The following is a 17,099-nucleotide window of genomic DNA, read 5'->3' as shown; positions in this document are numbered from 1 at the left end:
ATCCATAAAATTTATCTCCGCCAAGCATAAGCATTGAGTAGATCCTGCTGGTCATGTGTGTGAGTATGTGTTTCCATCTGTCCACAGTTTATCTTGAATTCTACTGGAACAACCAGCCTAATATTTTGTGTGCATATTTATGACTGTATGCTCAAGGATATCTGGTTGTTGTAGTGTCTTGTAATTGTTGAAAAACCTGTTCTATTAACAGTTTTGTACCATTAGCCTACTGACTGCTCACACCTCATTCCTCTTCGCTGGCCAGAAGTGGCTGCAAGTTTTCAGGAAATTGGTTTGGCTGAAAACAACAAGCTTTGCCATCCGTTGCTGAACACATTTAGGCCCTTGTCATGGTTCAAAAGCTTACATCCATTGAAAAGTTTGCTTTCGTTTTGATCCGGAGCATCTGCAGATTAATTCCATAACCAATACTTGCAAATTTTGTTGATGTGCACGCTTTTCCGTATTACTTTTGCTTCTACCATGAAAAGGTTTCATATTTTAAAAGGCTTCTTTTTTTTTTTTAATTTTAATTGTGTTATGTCATTTGCTCTGTTGAAAAAAAAACATTTTTTGGCTTTAAGGAGCTACTAAAATGCATCTGCTGGATTTAAAAGAATTATTAAGTGGCTGGGATCAGCCTCAGTGGCTGCCTGTCAGAGATCTGCACTCTCCTGTGTGCACATTTCTTGTTATAAATGAAATATTGTTATCATGGTAATGTAACAGAGCTTATAATATTGTGCTATTAATCTGACATTTCAATCAATTTCTGTTTAGTTTTGTTCATAATTTGTCTCCTTTTTGACTGCCACCTGGTCACTATTTAATTGCCCTTTTTGCACACTTTTGAAGAGTTATGGTTACAGACTCTCTCTTCCCACTTACCCATGAACACTCACATGTGCATCATAGGCTCCTTCATTTGCCAAAAAATGTACAATAAACAAAGTTAATGATGAATTTAATGAATAGCCTTTTTTCCTTCAAATTTTCAGTTGATTTGACATAAAAGGCATAATTAGTTGTTTTTTTAAGCGGGGCTGTGTGGGTACTAATCTAGCCTTTTACAGACAGTTGATGGCAGCTCTGTGTTTGCCAAAGCTCAGAAATGCTTTTTTTGTGGATTTTGTGGATTAGAGTATAGGGTAAAAAGGGTATTTTAACCACCCCCAAATACGGTCTATCTAAAAAAACAAACAAACAACCAAAAAAAAAAAAGAAAAAAAGTCGATCACTTTTACCTGGCCTTCAGACAGCCCTTCCACTAGGTGCTGCTACATTTCCGTCTTCCTACGCGCAAACGCCAAACTGCCGCGCACTGCGTTTAGCCGCCGGTCAGCTGTTCCGGTCTGACTCTCAGCTGTTTGAATAAGGAAGAGACAACACGTTTTGAGTGAATATGACTGCGTCAAGGAAGTATAGTTTACCGTGGAGACAAACGGATACTTTGACGAACCACAATATAAGGAGGAAAAAAAACTTTTGCGGAGGGAGAATGCACGGGCGAAAAAGACACGGGGAGAGGGAACGTGCAGAAATTTGACGCAGAAGTTCACCGCGAGCTGTAAAAGCTATTTTACTTCTGCTTGGATGTGATTACAATACTGGATGTTTGGTGAGTCCTGTTATTTATTTCTAGGAATTTAGCATTGTTTTATCTGATGGTTAGATTCAGCTGTTATCTCCAGCTATGATCTGTCTTCTTTATTTGGCCTAAATAATCTGCTACTCTTGAGGGAAACGTTTACTGCAAAGGTTGAGGCGTCTCAGCCTTGCAGGTGGAGTGTGGAGCTCTCAAAGTTTTGATGACTGTGTGCAAATTTACAGAGCCAGCATATGATGAAAGGAATTGAATATAACAGCTATAAAAATCGGCGAATATCAAATATTAAGCTAACTTCACCTCGGTCACACTATGGCTTTTTAATGCATGTTACACTATGAAGTTTTTAGATGTTTTTTTTTATAATGAGATGCTACCACTTTACACAAATTGAACAAAGCTTATGTAAAACTACAGTCTAGTTCCCCACTTTTGGATAATTTGGAATTTATGAAATAGAGAGACAGCACAGTATTTAATGCTGATCATACCTGCCAGCAGCTGTGTAAGCACAAACTCTTTGGCCAGTATACTTGTATAGTAAAAATCTCAAATTGTACCAATGAGATTTTAACCATTCATTGGTGAGTTTTTTTAAATCGACTCAAGACATGACCCTTTATAGTCCCAATATATCAATTTCAGCATCCACTTACTAAACACTTTTTAGCCCATTTGATGCCTTTTATCTTATTAATCAAGCATTCATGATGCAACAGTAAAGCGACAGAGCAAATTGTCATCTCCAAGTAAATAATTCCCACCAATTTTGAGGTCACAAACAGGAGAAAAGCATTCAAGTGAATTCATAACTTGGAGATTGAGCAGAACCCTTGTTTGGGAAAGCACCTGCTCCCACCACTCTTACTTTTATTGCTTCAGTGCACACTGCCAAAATATGTTAATCTTGATCATTACCTCTGAGTTTGAGGGCTGTCCCAAGGGTTACATGAAGCAGCTGGAATTCCTAATTTTCCACTTTTCTTTCTAGTAATTTATCCAATCCTCATCTGGGTTAGACTTGGCATAGACGAAGAGTTCAGCTCTACTGTCCAGGTTGTATTCAGTGAAATGATGCAGGAATAGCAGATGTTTTATGCACAGTTTGCTCCTATTGAGCTTGAGCAGAACCCTCAGTCCTATTACCACATAATTATGATTCAAGTGGCTTCACTGAATAATAAAAAAAAACGTTTTCCTTCATAGATGTGACAAAAGGGCATTTAAACCAACTAAGTTAACCACATTATGGTTTGATTTAATCATTCTCAGTGACAAAAACACTTTATGCTTTTATCCATTTAGTTCATGGTGAATGACCGAAATTCTTAAGAGCTGATGCCTTCCAGTAATACAAGCCAAGGAAGCCACGTACAGATTTCAAAATGCACACATGCGTAGCTCTAAAAGGAGCCTAATATTTCACTGAGATCCAGATGTTAAACGTATCTACCTGCATGTTCATTGAAAGTAGCCGTGATGCTCCCTGTGCTGTTGGCTCGGCCTAAATTGAACGAAGCCTCAGGGGTGAGGAGATGAAAGCAGTCAGATGAAGATAGCAGGTTGGTGGTCTCGAAATGAAGACATGACACCATGTCGCAAAACACAACGCCTGTCAGAAAGATTCATGGCAATCTGCATGTTTGGGAGACAAGTGTCAGGTCAGGAAAAATAAAGCATTCTCACTGACAAGCCACCTGCATCACTCACACAAACACATACCTTGCACTTCACTCATGAGCCCATTAGACTGACAAGCTGCTGACATGTCCTCAAGCAATGCTTTTTTTTAGAAAAAAATCCACCATTACAGTATTTTTGTGTGTGTTTGGCATATAATTTGGTTTAAAATGGGTTAAAGAATGAAATTACCCAGAATAATGCATTTGTTTTACCCTGTCATTTACCCTCTATCTTCATCTGATCTTGCTGGCGTTTGGCGCCAACTTTATCAGTAACTGTCACATTTGTTTTTTGCATCCTTGACCCTGCCGGTAATAAGTGTGGTTGAGGGTCCACAAGCTGTCAGTTATAAAGAAACCTGTTTAGTCGGTTTAATTGTTGAGCAGTCTGCTGTTGTGCTGTACTTTACAGGGAATGCCAAGGGAACTTCATATGCCCTTTATCTTGTAAATTTGGAGTTGACAGATCAACAGAGTTTTTAAAGATTCTATTTCCACCGCTAAACATTTCAAATGTTTACTTTTAGTGTGCAAATTGACTGCTAGACCACGCAGAGACGTTTTGATTTACCACTTCACCTGCAACATTCATAGCACAGTTGTGCATTTGGTAGTATTTGAGTTTATGTTCTGTTGTAATTGGCCTATATTCAACATGTGGAGGTTTTTGATTACATTTTCTTATGAAGACACTTTACTGTGGCTATAAAACAGCTTGGATAGTACTGCAGTGAGAAAACAAAAGGACAAAACTTTTGTCAGTTATTTGAATTTCTTCAGGTTTTAAAAACATCAGTCCTGTTACAATATGTGTTCCAGCATTTTCTCTCTGTAAACATTTTAAGGTAGTTAAAATTAAAAATGGAAGTTCCTTAAGAACCTTAAATGTGAAGTAATTAACCTGAACTAAATAATTAGTTCAGCATTGGCTGTTCAATCGGCTGTTTAGTCACACTGACATATTTCCGAAAGATTTACTTTCATTTATAGTTTCTTAGTTTGTAGTTTGTTCTTCATTTGACACAAAGATCTTGTGTTGTAATGTAAAGGGGCTGAATTTAATACACCGTTTAAATAAAAGGGATGATTCAGTTTTTTTGAAGTGGGGTTGTATGGTCTACTTATCCATAGACAGTATACTATATATACAGTGTTCGTCAGCATGGCCCCAGTTTGGAGAAGCGAGCTGGAGTCCCACATGGCGGCAGAGCAATCCATTGCTGTGGAGGGGTCAGCCACAAAATGTATTTTAACCACATAAAAAGAAAGTATAGATTTTTTTTAAGTGTATGCTATATTTAGAGTATTTTTTACTGCTTTACCTTAATGTCAGACAATGGTTTTCAATAAGGAAACAAAGCTGTTATATCACTCTTTTCAAAGCCAGACTTCTTTGAGAAGAACTTTGATTTAACATTGCTTAACACCGGGTTTGCTGGTCTACCATTGCATAGATCAATTATTTTGTTTGTGCTATGGTGTGACTTTGGCGTCTAAAATGGTTAGTTCGGATTTACCAAAGTTAGACAATGACACAAACTAACCGATCGAGGCAGTGGTAGCCCAGCAGCTCCTGTGGTCAGTGTCCTAAAATTCTGTTTTTGTAAATGGAGTCTTTTCTATTGGAATGTGTCTGATGTCTGATAGAAAAGTAAAGCAGTGAAAATACTCATGATGTCAACTGATATTCATTTTTTAGGTGGCTAGAACATGTTTTGTTGCTGACCTCCACTGCACTGCATTGCTTAGCTTCTGTATCAGATTTCCAGCCTTAGGGTGTGCTGACTGACATCAACTGGTTCTGGACAGGTACCCCATACAACCCACTTCATAAAATTCAAACTATCCCTTTTAATATCTGGAGAAAAAAAGCAGAGTGACCTGTAAGGGTATGTTCTGTATTTTTCAATCTGGAGCATATTTTCCCATGTTTTTGTGACTAACGGGAGACAACAATTTTTGAAACTAGTTGAGCACTGAGTGATAGGGTTGCGTTATGCAAGCGTTTACATTACAGCCAGATACCGGCTGTAATGTTAACACTTATATATGTTGTCAGATCAATTTACGTCCAATAAAAGTGCTTTGATTATTCAAACAATATTATGGCAAGGACCCCCATAGAGGTCAATCTTTTTGTAAAAAAAAAAAAAAAAAAAAGACCCTTTTTGTTTAACCAGAAACAGCCCCAAAATTGCTATATACAAACCCACCAGACTCCATTTAAATAAACAGTAATTTTAGTGTGACCCAGTATATTTTCTCATTTGACTGGGTGAATTAAGAATTTATTTCAACCAAACCAGAGTTGATGTTTTAATTGACAAAAACAATGTCCATGTCCCAAGTGTTCCCATCAGTCACTTAGTCACAAAAACATGGGAAAATAGAGTCCAGGGTGGAGATATACCAAACAAACTGTTTAATGTCTGTTGAATTCATAGAGCAAGTTTCAATCATGTTTGTTTTCTTCAAACTACGTTAAGAAGGGTCTCCAAAAGTTACACATTTAAATAATCTAATCTGATGTACATGTATTTACTGTGAGTTGAGGATAAAAGATTACACTGAATTCCTGTATGATGTTTTGCAACTGAGATTTCTTTTACAGTAAGATTCATCTTGTTGTCTTGAGAGGAAACATTAGTAGTACAAATCTATAGATTAAAAAAAAAATTAAAAAACACGTATAACATAGTTCTTTGCCATGGGGTATCAAATTCTTTTTTTTTTAAAAAAAAAAGAAGTAAACATAAATCAACTATATAGGGAGATGGTGATGACATAATTTCACCCCAAGTCCCAGTCTAATCATCATCAGAGAAATATTTCATTCTCGCATCTGCCTCAAGGAAATACAAACATGGCAGCTCAGAAAGGTTCATACTAAAGCATTAAAGAGATTTATGACCCTGCTCAGTCTAAGTGTGCAAAAGTTTTAACCGCAGAAGTGATAATACATGTGAGATGCAGCTCGGAGCAACATAATCCATGTATGGAAATGTGGTTATTGCATCAGTGTTGAAAACTACCTGCAGATTTTTGTAATTATATATATATAAAAATGCATGTGCAAAGCAAATGTATTTCTGGCAGTTATCGTCTTGTGAAGCATGTGCAGGCATACACTGTCCTCATGGATGTGATGATGGTATATGACTGCCACCATGTGGAGAAACATCTTCACAGCTGTTTGGAGTGATTTTGACTTATGTTCAGAAGTGAATGTTGCATTGATATCATGAATGCTTTTAATAAGGGTGCCATATATACAATTCATTGAGCATTTATATCCTATATATATCATTAATTTACGCTCCAGAAGCCTCCCCCATATGACAATGAAGTCATTCAGCTGTTTTTTTTTTTTTTTTTGCATATCCTGTAAGCAACTGAAGGAGACCCTCTGAGGCGTGACGGGAATTGATTTTCCTGTATGCATATTTGCATTTCAACAGAACACTTCTGCGTGAAAGCCAAAGAGGGCGTTCAGCACAGAAGGTTCCAATGAGTCACCAATGCAATACATCACCCACTTAGCCTTCATCGATTCAACACGCCCCTCGCTATGCAGAGAACAGTATGACATTCTTTCTTTTTACTGAATGCTTGAGTTAAAGATATTCTGGATGTAAAATGTGACGGGTTAAATCTTGTTGGATGTATAAGTTGGCTAAATGAACTATTTTCTAGCACAATAAAACAGAAAGTGGACATTTATTTATCTCAGAAGTCTCTTTGCCAAAATATAACCAAAATATACAGGAAATATGTATACAGTATTAAAAACACACAAGTATTTCAGAATTTAACAACTTCAGAAGAAGTATTTCCCTTTCCACTCTCTTGGGCAGACAATATGAGAATTACAGCCTACTAATTTTCTGGTGTATTATGCAAGACATGTCCAAAGTTCAATTCTGATTGTTTGCGTTACTTTTTGTTATAGTTTGATGATTCTATGTTTCACACTAAATATTGACTTCAGTCTGATGAAGACATTTTATTCAGACTTTTTGGGTGTTTTAATGCATTCTACACATTCTTCTTCTTTCTTTATATCTTAATAAAGAGACTGAAAATAAATAAATATATCCTAAAATACAATACAACAACAAATCGATGGTAGCCTGCAACTTTTGCACAGTACTGTGTTATAATGAACAAGTCTTCCTCTCAGCTATGATCAAAGCAAAACAAAAGTTTAATTTGACATTAGCTTAGTTGGCCTAAATCCATCCTCTTGCCAACAACTATTAATAATACTTTGCATTACTTTTATGCAAGGCCAAGAGCATTGATTTGCAATTAATGATCCTGAATAGGCATTGCATTTGGCGTTTTAGTAACTGACAGGTGCATTAACTGCATTTGAGGGCGCTCTGGCACAGATGGGCTGCAGCAGTGCTAAAGGCGCTGGAGCGGCAGCTTTGCAGGTGTCCTCCCCTCTTCATTTTGAGGAGGTCTGGCACTTGAATTTGAATATACGATTAAATTGACAATCAAGAATCCTTCATACTAATGCGGAAAACTCATCCAAGAGACCATATTTATCGGATCTATTCAAATTCAGCCATAAAGAAATAACAGTGGGCCTGATTAGAAGTGGATTTAAATGCGTTCAGTGAAACTATAAGACTCCATGAGCGTTGGAGCATGCTTATTAACCCTTTAACACTATGCTTTACGGTGTGAAAAGATGACCCGATAATCAGTAAAGCAAGTCGTAAGAGGCGCTGCGTGTCACAAGCGGAGCGGTCCTCACATATCACGCACGACGTTAGGAGTTCCCTCGCTTACACGGTGAAAACGCCCCTCTACTCTGCCTGCTAGCCCTTCCCCGACCGTGAGCATCCCTGCCGGCTTGTGCCTGTCTGCTGTCCCAGCCTGCAGGGCTACACCTCCCCGCAGCAGAGGAAACGCGCTCCGGGGCGGCGGCGGCGCCCGTCATCCAGTTTCCCCTGCAATCTCAATGATCACAATCTGGACTGAAGCTTGACATCCGGACCTGACAGGACAGGTATGTTTGTTTTGTCTGTTACGGTGACAGCGGAACAGGTGCATGCTGTATTCGCCGGTTGTTCGGAACATGACATTGTAGGCAAGGAACGGAGAGCGTCTTCGCACCGGTGACAAACACAAAACCGTGCTGTGCATACTCTGCAAAGACACCGCTTTGTGCTTCAAGTGTCATGGACGGATGGGGAGGGTGTTGCCACGGAGCTTTAATCCGACCAATATGGTCGGCAGGCTGGTTTAATGAACTGCATAGAATCAGGGCATCCTTTATTCCGTGCATATCAAGGCCCAGAAGGCAGAGAGAGTCAGCAGGTGCACCTTTCTTATCGTCTTACTGAATCACATTGCGCCCGATCAGACCTGTTTCTGCAGACATTCAGCCCACATGCGATTGTTCAGAGCTATTCTTGGACATGCCAGTGTGTGTGGGGATTGTGATTTCTCTATGTGGAGCTATAGGCTAACAGCTGATGCTCAAGATAATGAGCTAATTGAAGTCGGAGTGTGTTGTCGCGGGTGTGGCAGAGGGGGCAGGCGTGGGCGCCTCGGCAATGGGAAGGTCTCCTGAATATGTGAATTGCAATGTGAGAAAGTGGGCTATTGACTTGGAAATGCTCTGGAACCAGAATTAGATGAGTGTCTTTCAAAAGAAACTTATGTGTGTGAATAGATAATGAAAATGGACAAAGTGGATCAAGATCATCAGATTGCTTGCCCTGACATATAGTTTTTTGTGTCTTTTTTTGTCATTCAAATATGTATTCATTTTAACACTTATGTAAACATACTGAGTTTTTAGACTACATTTATATACAGTTATAGGAGGATCCACAGTTAAAAAAAATCAAACCAAATTAGGGGGAAAAAACCCCATTAAAAGGCAGACACACAACCCACCCTGGTACCCCAATCACTCTTAGACATACATATACATGCATACATACTTACATACACATAACCACCTCTAAGGTGTTGCTCCTCTGATGTGGGCCAGAAAAATTTACCTTGCTTGACTAGTCTTGCTTGGGGCATAATTCACCCTGGCTTTCATATTTGTGTCTCTTTTTAAATCAATATGTCAATTAGAAAATCTGTGTGGGTAATTGCCTGTGATACTACATCACTTTGAGCATCTCTGCAGGGGTTTTCCTAAGGTGTAAAAGCTGCAACTCAAAACTGTATTCCAGCTTCAAACCACAATCTCAAAATAATGAGAACTTTTCCAATGTATTGCCACATTATCCTCTGTCCTGTATTTCATAATGTATTCCTAAAATGACAAACACTTTGAATTAAAATGAGATATTATGTAAACTATAAACAAAAGTGAATTTCATATTAGATTTTGACAGTTATAGCAGATTCAGTAGTTTACATTAAACATAAAGCACACTCCAACATATTGGTGATGGAAACAATTAACTGCAGTAAAAGTTTGGCAAAGAATGAAACAACAAAGAGAGTTGACTAACAAGGAAAGTGCAATATAAGAAGAATCTACATAATTGCACCATTCAGCAAGTTTTATTTCAGCACCCCCAGACAAGTCAGACTGTAAAAGTTACCATTATCAATAATGCATCCTTCTGTTCACCCTTGTCCTACTCACACAGACTGTCAGTCCTCGTGTATCTGGCTCCTTTGCAGCCATGCCACAGGCAACAGTGACTCCCAGACTCTGAATTTGTGGAGGCAGATTCAGGGAGGGGGCAAATTAGATTTTAAAAAATCCATCCATCTGTCCATCCGTGCCTCATTCCCTCCATGCATCCTCCGGTCTCATTTTCTTTCTTTCACCTGCTCCACTTTCAGCCTCCCTGGTGTGCATTGTAATGGTGTAACTATAAGCAGTGTGCTACTCATCTGTTACGCCCCTTTTCTTGTTCACATTAGAGGGCGAAGCCTCTTTGTGTGCACGCATGTTGTGTTAAACACTTAAGGAAAAAAAGAAGATACTGAATACTTGTTTTCCTGACTGTTGTCAAGGAGGATCAAGGAGTCTCACTGCAGGTTATTCAATAACGGAATTACATGCTACATTTCCCACAGAGCAATTTTCTCTTATCTATGACAGGTAAGATGTAACAGACATCCAACCAGATTTCTTAGTCAAAACAGGAAGGGACTAGCAAGGTTATATAGTGGATGTACACATGGCGTTCACTGGCGATGACTTTATTACTTTCCGGTCGATGTGTGACCTCTGTGAAATCTGTCACTGATGCACACGTGTGCCATGAGGGTAAAGGTTAGATCACGTGTTGTGTGGCCGCAGGATGTACATTTGTGTGGGTGTTTCTGTGCAAGTATATTCAGTGTGCTTGCTTGTTTAAGGTAGCGCACTTCGATACAATTCTCCCTCGAGTCCTATTTCAAGTCGTCCCATGATCGATTTGTAATAGCTCATTGAAGCAGGGCCAGTGGTCTGTTCACAGCCAAATTGGAATTCTCCACAAGATAAACTTGCGGTCTCTTCGAAGTGAGAGGAGCTTTCAAAGGCACATTAAAGATAACAGCTTGTAATACACTGTCACTTTTTGCATTATCATCACAGATGATGTGTTGGGGGATGCAGAGCCTAACTCAGCAAGACATCCTATTTTCTGGTGATCTAACAAGTTATGACTGATAACACAGTTTGACATATCTTATTGGAAAAATTTGATGCCGAACCACAAATTAAATGCAATCATAAGACAAGAGTGTTTCAATTTAAAACTAGAAAAAAAATCAGTTTTCTGAAGACTATGAGTTTGCCTTCAAGCAAAAACATAACTGAAAGAGGTATGAAAATTGTGTGAATTGTTGAAAATCTATTTAGCTTGAATGACTAAATAAAATGTTGACGTTTGCAAACGGATATGGTCACTATGGTCAATGTGTAGTTATTTTAGACACAAACCCACCTGGTTATGGTTAGAAAAAGATCATATTTTGACATAAAATATGCAGTTTTGGTGGTACAGTCCTGGTAGGACAGAAAATGTGTCCAAGAAGAAAAAAACTGTTTTTCATGCCACTATCCCAGCAGGAAAAGCAGTGAGCCCTTGAAAAAAAAAAAAAAAAAAAAAAGAAATCATTGTCATGCTAAGACTGCTGGAAAGCGGCAATGTATCACTACAAAACGCCCACGCTTGGAGACTAAAAATCAGCTGCAAAATCAGCAATGACTTAATCACAACCGGTTTTCTAGTTTGTTGATCCCAAACAATAGTCTGCAGCACTGCCGCTCCGCAGGCCTCTCACATTATACTGTGTTCACACTTCCAGCGACAGATGCTACACGTCATTTTCAAAGGAAGCCAGTGACATGACGCAATGAAGCCATGAAATGTAACATTAAAATGTGTCTCAAAAAGTGATGAAACATAAAGTGTATTTTTAATCAAATACAAACTTAAGATGACATTCAGTCGAGGTGCATTATTGCAAGTATCAGACACACATAAGCCCACGCTGACATAACTGCCTCAACGAGTGCTTGAGCAACACTTCAGTGGCGACTCAGCAATAATGTAGCTAGTCATGCATTTGTTTTTTCGCTCGAAGTGTGAACACAGTGTAAGTCATATATTACGTCACTTTAGAAATGTTGAGATGATATATAAACATACAAATGTAACGTATCTTTGATTTGCAGAAAAGTACGGCAACATTTTCTTCTGGCAGCTGGGCTGACACTCCTTACTTATTACTTGGCAGCTTCCATGTTCACCACTTCATGTTGATGTTGTAAAATTGTGCATCCTCCTGACTGATTTTCACAGCACCAGTAAAGACAGACTCTTATTGTAGGTTATGAGCAGATGCGGTGGGATTTTTCTCCATTTACAGTCCCTGCATTTGAAGACTTGTAGCATAATATCACCTTACACATCCACCAATGACTATACTGTGATAATTTACAGTGCAGTGAAGGTCATGAGAATGATCCGTCACATAAAATAGAATCCACTCCACCATTTTTACTCTTACAGCTATATTGTACATCACATATTGCATATTTGGTCTGAACAACCAGATTTGTGAGGAAGAAATTATCCTCCCCAAAGGGTGTACGACTAACATGCTTTAATAATAATCTTACATAATCTTGTCCCTCGTCTGTGACACACATAACATCTACATCTCTGTTTTCACTGACCCTTTGTGTTCATGACTGAAAGCTAAAATCCTACTTGAAATAGTTGGTCATCCTCTTCCACCCACCATCACTGTGTCACTTCAATGTGCCCACCTTTACATGAACTGTCACATTCTTCAGTACAGCGCCGTGTGATTGTTCACTCTTCTTTCTAATGCGTGTGTATGTGTCAGCTAGCAAAATAATTCCTGCAGGCTGTTCTCTATCTCTCTCTCTTTTTGTCTTTTTCTTTATCTTATTTTGACATGCTTGACAGACGATGTTAGGCTAGGGTTGCCATGGTAACTGCATTTTAAACAGGCACGCCTGATGTCTCTGTGTTAACCATCGTTAGTGGTGACACTCTCCTCTTTGGTCAAAAAGAAAAAAAAAAGAACTGTGCTGCAGTCACAGTGTGGTGCCTGCTATTTTCCTATCATTGTTATGAGGAGAGAAGCTTTGTTTTGCTTTGTTGTTTTTTATCTGTATGACTCTGCAAGTAAAGGTCTGTAAATCACATAGAGGGAAGTGAAGGAATTGTATGCGTGTATACTCAATGAGAATCCAGAAAATGTTTTTACTGTATGAAATGGAGAAAGATGGTTGTCCTCAGTTTAGCTGAGCATGACTCTTGTGATAAAGTAGAATAAAATTTTGGAGTTTTGTAGGGCTGTATGGTAATGAATAGATTGTGCTTGAGAGCGTAATTTTTCTAGGTAACCTAAAAAAAAATATTCTTTTCAATGCATTGTATTATGTTCATAATTAATGAGAAACCAGGACAATGCACATTTACTTCAGGCTTTCTCATACTTTGCTTTTACTTAGTCTCTCCAGTTGATGTCATGCTGATCACCAGGGTGCTACAGATAATCGACAAAATGCCAAATATCTACCCCAATAATCAACCAGGCCAATAATCTGTCGACCCCTAATTTCTTAGGATAGCGAAGGCATGACCCGCCCTCCTCAGCCTTACTCTGCCTCTGATTGGTTGCCCCCCTTGGGTTCAACCATGGACATTTCTCTCGTTTACAGGCTTTTATTATACAAATATGCAGTCACACACATTGGCAATCATGCCGCGAGAACTAAAAACACACATAAGGTCAAAATATAAAACAATTAGTACAAACGTCTCACAGAAAATTCATTACAAATGTCGCTATCTCATTAGAATAAATAATAAGCTGGACATAAAACAAAACTCTGTACCTCTTAACTTAAAGAGGAGATCAGAACAATTCACAAATCATGTTTTATCTTCACAATTCATCTTCAGCAGCGATTTCACTACTACTACTACTTGCAGGTAAGGAGCTCAGTTCTCAAGGAGAGGGGAGGGGAACACCTCAAACAAGGAATTTATAAGTTCCGGTGTTTCAGTCCTTCCAGAGACGCTTTTATAATTCATGTTACACGCAGCATGGTTTAACTAAAGACACACAAAACAGGATTTGATCCAACTCAAATATTGATTCAATTGATTCATTATTAAAATTAACTCTATTATATATAACAGCCACTTATGGCAGCTACACCGAATTTCTTACCCCAACCCTAACCAATCAAACCAATGAAGGCAACGACTACTAGTCAATCAGAGGAAGAGTAAGGCTGGTCATGCCTGAAACAAAATTCGCTCAAGAGGCGAGCTGCAGGTGGAGAGTGTATTTTCAAATGTTGCTGTGTTTTTTCTCCTTTTTCAGATGTCTGCCTACCCTAGCTTTAAATTAAATACACAGGTGGTTGACACAATAACAGTAATACCTATATGATGTTATGCAATCAGTGACATAGCACTGCAAGAAATATTAACTTTGTGAAGCTCATAACCTTCAGATTCCCTTGAAGCAGTGCCAAGGAGGTGCTGAATTCACTCTATAATTCAGTTTCTAGGGTGTAGCTTGGACTCTTATACACTGACTAAACACACATTACAAATTGCTGTATAAAAAGAAATAATACAGTATATAGAGTCTTCAGTCTGCTGTGCTGTCTCATTGTATATGTGAACTGATGCAGCTTGTTTGTCAGTCTGGGCTGTGTTTGTCAGTGTGTGTATCAACAGTATGTCAACATGTCTCACAATCAGTGTCAACCACACAAGTGTCGGCACTGTGGTAGATCCTAAAATAACTGTTTTATTGTGATAGAAAAAACATCTAAGCAGTCTGAATTTTCCAATCATGTTCTAGGAATTCAAATTGCTTTTGACCTTTAGCGTAATGTTCCCATGCCTTGTTACATACCCTGACATGACCCATTCAGTAAATGAATGTAAGATTACTTTGTGGTGTGGAATGGAGAGCCTGGCTTTTCCACTTGTGTAAACTGATTAATATTTAAGATATTCATCTCATAAATCAAACGATGCATTCTGACAGCTCATTTTGAGAGATTTCATTGCCTGATTTGTTTTAATCAGTGTGGATTAACTCTACAATGACCCCCCTCCACCCTGCTCTAATAATTTTGATACGCACATTTGCCACCGTCTTTGACTTCAAGCAATAATTTAGCAGACAGATAAGTTTGCAATCGCACAATTTGTCTTTTTATACCAGCTCAAAAAGGGGATCCTAGCACCCCAGATGCTGAGGTGTAGAAACTACAGTAACCCCAGCAATATCCCCTACTGAAGTGCAGACCCTTCCCATGAGAGAGTGCTTTTACTCTGTTGCAGGTAGCACAACTTCCTCTGGATGTGCTTTCTCTCAGGGAGGATGAACTTGCAGCCTCATTGGTTCGCAAGTCGTATCATTTATCTCTGTTGTGGTGCGACGTGATTTGCAGCAGACTTAACGGTCGTGCTACGCAATCTGCTTCCAAGACTGCTGAGTGCCAAAGGTTTTAGAGAATGTGTGTATGTGGTTTCCCCTGAACAAGGACATTTCGACACTCCCACTTCCCCAACCCCCACAGTCCTGTACCTGATTTCCCAGAGCCAGCCTCTGCACAGCAAGGATTGATGGACTGGCTAGCTATTCCATTAGAAGGGAAGCACTGATTATAAAGCTGAGATGTGGAGGGACCTGCATGATAAAATGGCAAGGCTCATTGAGAAATGTCCAGTGATTGGCTAATCCAGTGGGTGGCATCTGTGTGCATATGACGTATGCACGACATGTGATTCTTTTAACTTGGCAGTGTGTTGTAAAGCATTTTAGTAGAGCAGCTGCTTTAGACATTAACAACATAAAATTTATATGAATACAGAATAGATTTTCTTTATTGACTGTGCCAGTGCAAATGAAGAGTGATAAGAATAAAAACTGTTGATAAAACTCACATGCATGCACACACTGTGACACACATACATCGATTCACGTATCCATGCAAATGATGCTTACATATGCAACCTTGTGAATTGTACTGATACTGAATGATACTTCAAGAATACAGGATATTGCACAGAATATGTAATTTGAAAATAAATATTCTAATAAAATCAGTATTGCACAGAGGCAGGTTTTGTAAAATATGCTCTATGGGAAGTGTGTTTTCAATTCAGTTTTATGATGATAGCCTTGGGGTAGAAACTGTTTGTTAGTAGCTCTTGAACCTTGTAGTTGTGGTAAGCACTATAGTCTTTGTATACAGTGTTAATTTTATATATGTATAAAATTGGCAGAGCTGTGTACACGGCTCTGAAGCAGTCGAGTATGCCTTCCTGTCTGTGTGGGTCTTTTGGTATGTCACGTTCAGCTTCACAGAAAGGCCAGAGAACAGGTAAGTAAACCATAGACAGCACCATACGTGGAGTCCTGTGAAAATGCTGTGGAAGAAGTGGTTACTTCTAATATACTTTTTATATCTCTTACTTATTCAATCTCTCTTTCAAACTCAGTGCAGACTAATTTGGGTCGATGTTTTAGAGCTGCTTGGGCAGAGACCATAAGTACTTTATGGTGGCATGTTATTGCATCTTGCTGGTTAAGGGGCTAAAATTAGCACATTCACCCAGGTGTTGTATTTCCACTGAAGCTGATCAGGGCCGGAGGCGAAAAATACCCATGACTACTGCAGAGTCATTTGACGTGGGTATGAATGCTGATTGATACCTTTCTCGTTACATTAAAAAGCCAAATCAAAGGGGGTGTTGGTGAGTTTTTTTGTGCACTGGAAATGGGTCTATAGAGAGACAAGTGAATAAAATAAAGCTATGCGTTAAATACAGATTACAGGTTTACAGATTTACAGATAATATGTGATTATTAAAATTTGAAAGAGACTGTTGCTTAGACTCTACAGTGAGATTTTGTAATCAAGGGGCATCTGCCCTAAACAGCAGCAGAAAAACTCTCCAACTCTCGGAGTCCAGACTCTGGTGGTGGTGGTGGTGGTGGTGGCGGCTGATGACTCTGAGACTCATGACTGATGAGGCTGATGAATTTGTGAAGACTAGGTGGTGATGGAACTTCAGGTCTAAGCAAGCAAAAGTATAGTCTTCCTGATTGAATTTTCTCTAGAGTTTCATTAGATGAACATGACTAAGTCATGCTAGTGGCTCTGTGAGGCTGCACTTAGACACAGTGATGTTTTGTGCTATTGCCAGTGCTAAGCAGTATATTTTCTACGATTACCATCTTAGTGTAGCATGTTGTGCGTGTTAACATAGCTCTAAACCCAAAGCACAGCTAAGTGAATGTCATTACTTTTGCATGCA

General features: G+C 38.9%; 1 protein-coding gene across 1 annotated transcript in view; it reads left to right on the top strand.

The window, feature by feature from the left end:
* Positions 1–1,371: 1,371 nt before the first annotated feature.
* Positions 1,372–17,099, top strand: part of LOC121946934 (band 4.1-like protein 1) — a 60,652-nt gene continuing 44,924 nt past the window's right edge. The window contains 1 exon segment of the mRNA XM_088082285.1: positions 1,372–1,618. Within this exon segment, the coding sequence (XP_087938411.1) occupies positions 1,612–1,618 (7 nt within the window). The 5' untranslated portion in view covers positions 1,372–1,611.

This window comes from Plectropomus leopardus, chromosome 9 (genome assembly GCF_026936395.1).
Source record: "Plectropomus leopardus strain MGB_pleo_1.0 chromosome 9, ASM2693639v1, whole genome shotgun sequence".
Classification (NCBI taxonomy): Eukaryota; Metazoa; Chordata; class Actinopteri; order Perciformes; family Serranidae; genus Plectropomus; species Plectropomus leopardus.
Note: the sequence above shows the minus strand (reverse complement) of the source record. Positions and strands in the feature narration are given on the sequence as shown.